The sequence below is a fragment of the Aythya fuligula genome, chromosome 6 (genome assembly GCF_009819795.1).
Source record: "Aythya fuligula isolate bAytFul2 chromosome 6, bAytFul2.pri, whole genome shotgun sequence".
Classification (NCBI taxonomy): Eukaryota; Metazoa; Chordata; class Aves; order Anseriformes; family Anatidae; genus Aythya; species Aythya fuligula.
This window is the reverse complement of record NC_045564.1, coordinates 32,251,649-32,258,391: the sequence shown is the minus strand read 5'-3', so window position 1 is coordinate 32,258,391 and position 6,743 is coordinate 32,251,649. Positions and strand designations below refer to the sequence as shown.

At 62.7% G+C, this 6,743-nt stretch overlaps 1 protein-coding gene across 4 annotated transcripts in view; it reads right to left on the bottom strand.

Annotated features, from left to right (window-relative positions):
* Positions 1 to 493: 493 nt before the first annotated feature.
* The window catches only part of TNS1 (tensin 1), a 37,469-nt gene continuing 31,219 nt past the window's right edge, over positions 494 to 6,743 (bottom strand). For 3 of the 4 annotated variants that reach the window (XM_032189603.1, XM_032189605.1, XM_032189607.1), the window contains 11 exons: positions 6,009 to 6,183; positions 5,024 to 5,892; positions 3,963 to 4,049; positions 3,430 to 3,561; positions 2,958 to 3,050; positions 2,612 to 2,689; positions 2,201 to 2,272; positions 1,954 to 2,122; positions 1,684 to 1,752; positions 1,384 to 1,416; positions 494 to 769 (listed from right to left, as the gene is read on the bottom strand). In XM_032189603.1, the coding sequence (XP_032045494.1) occupies positions 625 to 769; positions 1,384 to 1,416; positions 1,684 to 1,752; positions 1,954 to 2,122; positions 2,201 to 2,272; positions 2,612 to 2,689; positions 2,958 to 3,050; positions 3,430 to 3,561; positions 3,963 to 4,049; positions 5,024 to 5,892; positions 6,009 to 6,183 (1,922 nt within the window). In that variant the 3' untranslated portion in view covers positions 494 to 624. The remainder of the gene's footprint in view (positions 770 to 1,383; positions 1,417 to 1,683; positions 1,753 to 1,953; positions 2,123 to 2,200; positions 2,273 to 2,611; positions 2,690 to 2,957; positions 3,051 to 3,429; positions 3,562 to 3,962; positions 4,050 to 5,023; positions 5,893 to 6,008; positions 6,184 to 6,743) is intronic. The other variant, XM_032189604.1, reaches the window with a different exon arrangement.

Sequence of the window (6,743 nt, the reverse complement as noted above, 5' to 3'; positions counted from 1 at the left end):
GCTCGGCACAGTGGCTGGCAAGACCCTCCGCTGCAGCACGGCAAGGGAATGTTTCCAAGGGCATCTCCTCCGGCGTCCTGCAGACCTGTCCCACATTGCGGCAGGGCGTTACTCCTACGGGTTGCATCAAACACACAGCAGGCATGCGCCGATGAAGCTTCTTCCGTGGCTTTTGCCGGTTTGTTTCTTCTTTTTTTTTTTTTTTTTTCTTTCCAGATAGAAGATATCAGTCATGATCCCGCCTTCGGTCCAGAGCGAGCATCACCGCTCGGTGCAGCCTCAGGACCTGCGATGCCGAAAGCTGGAACACCTCTCACCGCCGCCTTCGCCTTGGTCACCTTCCCTGTTTGGCGTGACTTCGTGGCTCTGGTACGTAGGTGCATGGCTTTGATTCCTCTACGTGTGTGTTTGGCTTGTGTTGAGTTTTTAGGGGTTTTGTTCTTTTTTTTTTTTCTTCTTTTTTTTTTTTGGTTGCTGTTGTTTGCTGTTTTCCTCCAAAATTCCAACCCTTTCCCCCCCCCCCCCCGATTCACTTCCCTCTTCCACAATGCACTTCCTCACGCTCCTTCTCGGATCAGCTCCAAGTCCTTCTCCAAAATTCAAGAATCACCCGCGAGCGCCGGCTCATCTTTTCTGGCCGGAGCCAAGCATGACCCTGGAGACAAAGTTGACGATGGCTGCAGCCGGCTGCTCCGGGTCCAGCTCCGCGAAGAGGTGGCAGACGTTGTCCGTGGTGCTCCCTTGCTTCCTGGCCACGAAGCCGAAGAGCCTGGGTGGGGAGAAGGCGAGAGGTTTGCCAGCGTTCCTCACCCAAAGGACACCACCACCCTCGCCACCCTCCCCATCACCGTCCCCCCAGGGAGGGACCTTGGGGCGCGCAACTGAGCTGGGAAGGCCACGCGGGGACACGGGGCGAGCAGACCCACGCGCTGCCGCCCACAACCCTGGATGAGGCCATGTGGTTATTTCCGTCAGTCTCACCCCCCAGTAAAGAAAATGCCCTTCTTATTATGTTATTTTTTTTTTTTTAATTAGAACATGCAAAACTCCAGTTATAAATACAGGGGAACAGAATGTGAGACAGGCCCAGGCTGCGGCGTTTCTAATTGGAGAGGGGAAATATCCCGGCAGCTGGACATCCTAATAAAAACCCCTTCGCTAACACAATGGCTAAAATTAGGGGGAATTAACCCCTGGAACTGGGCACAGCTCCTGGGGCTGCGCTCTCGTGCTTGGGTGAGATGTTCCTGCAGCAAGGAGGCGAGCCCACCCCTCGGGTGACCATGGGGCCACCAGGCACGGTTCTCCTGGGGGTGATGCTCACACAGCGGTGGGACCCACCCCAACAGCGGCCGGGAGGAACCGAGCACAGCAAGCACTTACTTGGCTGGGCCACTGCCGTCAGTTTTAGTCCACCTGCAAGGAGAAGAGGAGGTGTGAGGGACGGTGCCTCCTGCACACCGCAGAGACAGGGACCTACGGCTACCTGGTGCATGAAGGTGTTTGGGGACACCAAGAAGTCACCAGAGATGCTGGCGTTTGCCCAGGGTATCCACCAGGACCCTCCATTGCTGCCCTCCTCAGGAGTAAGGGGAGGCAGAGCAAGCAAAGCCCCTGCTCCAAGCAGCCTGGGGGAGGGAAAGGGGCAGGGGACACGCGCTCCCCACACGTTAGGGCACCTACTTTCGTTCCTGGGGGTCCAGGTCGCAGAAGGTGACGGTGTTGAGAGGGTAGTGCCGTCGGAAGAACAACCTGAAACACAAGGCAGGGGTGTTACGGCCAGCGAGCCCCCCACCTCTGCCCACCGCAGCTGCCCCAGGGTCCCCTGGGCACCCCAGGACTGCTCCACGCCCAGGCCCACGCCACCCTGGGGACATCCTTCCAGCAGGACACACACACCTGACGTGTGCCCAGGCTTTGGGGACATGGGGAGGTGTTGTGGGGGGCTCTTACTTCCTCTGGTTGTCAGTCAAGGTGATGCCTTGCGCGGAGACTTTGAAGTGGACGATCGTGGCGGTGGGCGTGGGGTCGGCCACCAGCGTCTCAGCCACAGCCTTGGAGATGGCCTGGGGGCCCGTGAGCGACTCCATCTCCACCGAGTTGATGAAAAGGACGTTGCAGGCTGGAAAAGGAGAAGCAGACGTGGGGTCAGCCACCTCCCCGGGCCGCATTCGCCTCACTGCAGCCTCTCTCTACTCACCCGCACCCTGTTTGAGAAGGTCTGTGGCCGAGTTGCTGGCGGATGCGGCGTCTTTCTTTTCCTCCATGGGATCTAGAAGAGATGGGACGTTACTGCTGCTCCCTGCTTGGAAACCCAGCGGACGGTGGGGGCACACGCACTGTCCCCTTTCCAGCTGCTGAGCATCGTGTGCCAGTGCTGAAGGGGCACCGAGGATAAAGAGTAAAACCCAGCCTGGCTCTCAACCAGCTGAGCACAGGAACCAGCGGGAGGCACAGCCCGTAGCATGGAGAGGAGAGGGATGTGTCCCCAAGGGCTGGCCCCGCAGGGCAAACCCAGCCCCAAGCGTGGCTCCTGGCTGGCAGGGAAGCCCCCAGCACACCCGAAGGTGGCAGTCCAATGCCACCTCATGCTGCTGGCCGTGGCTCTTACCTCGGTCAGGAATGACCAGCTTGCAGGGCAGGGCCAAGGGCATGATGGAGTGCTGGTAGACCAGAGCCGAGAGGCAGCCTGGGGAGAGAGGGAGACAGTCAGCACGGAGCCTGCCCTGTCAGGCTGATGCTCTGGGTGGACAGGACCACATGGGGCTCTTCCTGAAGCCCCTGTGCCCACTGGGGCTCGTCTTCACCCTGCCCAGCATCATTTCTTCTCCTCTTCTCACTCTGCCCCCAGGAAGCTGGGGCAGGGGCTCTCCCAGACACCTGATTGCTCTGCTCAGACAGCCCAGCAAAGGCAAGGCTTCCAAAGGGCTGGGTGGGAACCACACCTGGGCACTCACCGAAATTAGGCTCGTTGGGGCATCCTTTTAGTTTCACACCCCGTGGGCTGGTCTCGATGAGGAAATGTCTCACCAGCTCGTTGGTGATGTCTCCTGGGAAGGGATGGGACATCGTCACACCACAGCCACCCTCCTCCTCCTCCCTAGGCCATCCCAAAGCAATCCTCCAGGGAAACCAGTCCTCCTGCTCACCCCCAGCTCGAGGGAGGGCTCTCCACTGGAATCAGACCCTTTGCACTGGGTCCACCCCAAGCCACGGTGCTGGGGGGCCGGGGAGGCTGTGCCAGTTTCCCCGTGCCAAAGCCCAGCTGCAGATGCCCCCCAGGGGCTGGCAGGGGCTGGCAGGGAGGGATGCTGCCACATCAGCGCATACTCAAGGGCACGTCTGGCTCAGCAGAGCCGCCTGCCCGCTCGTCCAGGGCTTGAACAATAGCAAGCATCCCGGCGTGGGAAGCAGGAGGGCGCACAATACCTTTCTTGTTCTGCTGCATGACCGTGGGAGGCGGGGAGGCTACTTTCATGGCGAGGCCGTAGGCTCCCCGGAAAGAGTGGCTGTCGCGGATGATGAAAGCCCCCGGCTCCCTGTCCTTCAGCAGCGCGATGGCTGTGGGAGAGAAGGGCAAACCTGAGACCTGGCACAGCCGGAGGCAGCGTGCCCTCCCAAACCAGTGACGTGGGTCGGGACGGGGTGCCCACGCTGGGCACCACGACGTTACCAGCTGGGTCGGGGACCCGAGTGGGTCTGTGGCTAGGAAGGGGCACATCTCACCCTTCTCAGTGCAAGATTTGCGCCCCAAAGGGCACAGCCCCACTGCTCCTGCCCAGCGGGGAGGTTTGGGGAGCCCACATTACACGAGCCAGCAGCTGAGCCAGGCTCCATCCACAGTGCTTCACTCCTAGCCCAGCCCCTAAGGAAAACCCTCGCTAAACCCCACAGAGCTGCAGCTCTCTCAGCCCCAGGCACACCCCAGCTCCCGAGTCCTTCATCCCGTGCCATTTATGCACCTTGCTCCCTGGAGATCTCCGGCTTGTACCAGTACTTGGAAGTGTCCTGCACAAACTTGACGTTGGCACGAGTCTCGGGGCTGATGTCTGCAGGAGGAAAGAAGGAAAGAAATCAAAAGAGGCTGTATCTAAAACCCTGCATGAGTTCTCAGCAAATCCTGCCTGCAGAGCAGCACGGCTGGTTGACCTTGGTACCTTCACCTCCTTTCAGCCCCAGCATGCTGTGTTAACCTCAACCTGCTGCTCGGTACAGGGCCAGGTTGGGCTTCACCTGGAGCGCACGGCACCCCTGGGCATGTACAGCTCACCCTCGAAGGGCTGGGAAGAGCCCCTCTGCCCCACAGGCAGAAACAAAACAGGGCTTCAACATTTAAAAGGGAGCTGGCCCTTCGCAATCCAGGCTTATGGCTTCGCCCCAGCGCTCCCAGTTCCGAGGTCCCCACTCCCCTGGTGGCTCCCAGCCACCGCGAGTCACGGGGCTGGCACAGGCGCCGGCGAGCCCACAAAGGGCCACCTGCCTGGCAGCCAAACCGGAGAGGCAGCTGGAGCCACGGCTGCCCCGGCGCTTTATTCCCCGGCTCCTATCAGCCCGATCTTGGCGTCACGGAGGCGTCTCGTAACGGGAGCAGGGGGCAGCGCTTCAGGCGCAGCAGCACGCAGGGCACGGCACCCCTTTGGAAACGAGGAGGGGGCACGGAGCGCGGCCGCAGGGGCTCCCCAGGGTGCAAACACCAGGAACGGGGCCAGGAGGTCGGCGCGTCCCCACGGCAGAGAAAAGCCAGGCGGATGCGAGCTGCCTCCGGGAGCTTTGATCTTCCCTGTACACAAATCCCTGCGCTGTTTACACCAGCACGATGGTCCCGGTGCCGAGCCGGTATTTTTCCTGTTTGGATTCACTGGTTTTGAAAAGCAGAAGAAGCAGGAAATGGCCCTAGCCCCGGCAGTGCCGCGGGCTCGCAGACAGACAGGAGTAAATCAGGACACAACCCCTTCCTCGTGGGACGCAGAAGAGAAGGGGACAGGGGGTGGCGAGGAGCCAGGGAGGCGACGGCATCGCTCACCTGGCATGGAAAACTTGGAGAAATCCGGCAGGGTGTGGGAGAAAGCCACGGCGCTGCCGCTGCTGGGGCTGGACATGCCGCTGGAGAGAGGCGAGGAGGCCTTGCCGTTGACGGTGGCGTAGTTGGGCAGGCTGTTGGCGCGCTCCCCGGCCGACATCCGCCTCTTCTCGGGCAGCGCTGGCTGCGGCGTGGGGCTGCCCTGCCGGTAGGCGGCCGAATCCGGTGAGGAGGAGTGCGGCGTGCTGGTGCCCGGGTAGTACGCCGGCGACACAGGGAAGGACGGCGTGGAAGGAGGCTGGTAGCCGGACGAGCTGCTCTGCCGGGACAACGTCGGGCGCCTCTCCTCCGGGCTGGAGTAGCCGTAAACGGGGCTGCCGGGTGGCACCGCCGCCACCGCCGCTTGGTGCCGGGCGAGGCTTGGGCTCCCTGGTGGCACAGCCAGGTTGCCGTGGGGGGCTACGGCGTGCCGGCCCAGCCCGGGGCTGCCGGGAGCACCGCCGACAGCGGGGTTGACGGCTCTTCGCCCAAATCCAGGGCTGGGAGGCGTGTTGGTAGCCACTGTCCGGTGGAGGGTGCGGGGGCTCCCCGGCAGCGCGTGGACGCCCACCACGTTGACCTGCTGCTGCTGCTGCGGCCGCGTTTGGGGGTCCGGCTGGAAGCCGGCTCGGCCATCGGGGTAGTCGGGGCTGGCGTAGAGCGAGCCCGGGGTGGCCGCTTGGTAGGATGAAGGAGACGGGGTTTGGTAGCTGCTGTGAGCAGAGGGCATCTGGGAGGCGACGGGCGAGCGGTAGGCTGGCTCGGCCGCGGCGTGGGGAGGCGTCACCGTGCCGTGGGGGCTGCCCTCGGAGGGGTAGCTGTGCAGGGAGGCACTGGGGAGAGATGGGGAGAGGAGGATTCAGCCCCACAGCGGTTCCCACAGCTGGCTGGCACCCCTCTTCCACGCACACCGAGGGAAACCGAGGCACGGCACCAGCAGGCTGCTTACCCGTCCACGCTGTGAATGGGGCTGCTGGTGGAGACGGGGCTGGGGGCGGTGAAGGAGTTGCCGAAGGCGCCGTTCCTGGTGGGCACCTCCAGGCCCCCGGGCTGGGCGGCCGGCAGGGTCCCCCCCCTGCCCGTCGTGGCCGTCCGGGCCACCGACTCGACATAGCTCCTGGGCTCTGAGGAGAAAGAGAAAGGGAAAGGGATGAGCTGACAGCTCACACCGCCGGCAACGGCATGGGAACGGGGCCGTGCCCTTATCCCCATTTTAGGGGACACTGCCTCACTCGGTGCCACACCACGACCCCCCCCACCCAGCTCTGAATCAGTGTCCCTGCCCAGACAGGACACCACATGGCACACAGCGTGCTCCGTGCTCATCTTCAGCCCCTAAAAATAGAGCCGGCGACACGGCCCAGCCTGCGCTGACTCACGGGGGGACGGAGGGTGACGTCCTGCACAGCCACCTCTCCCAGCCACCTCCAGCAGCGGCGACCAGAGAGCAGCTCCAGCTATTTCCACGGAGCCATCCAACGCCTTCCCCAATCCCTGCTTGGAACTGCAGCCCGTGAGCGCTCCCAACAAAAGCAATTTTCCTTTGGAGCCGCCGAGCTGGCCCGTGCCAGGAGCAGCCGTCACCCCAGCCCTCCCTCCTTGCCTCCTCCCTTTCCCCGCGAGTTTCTCCCCCGTTTTTGGTGCAGAGCAGGGGGGAAAATGATGGGATCCATCCCTAGCAATG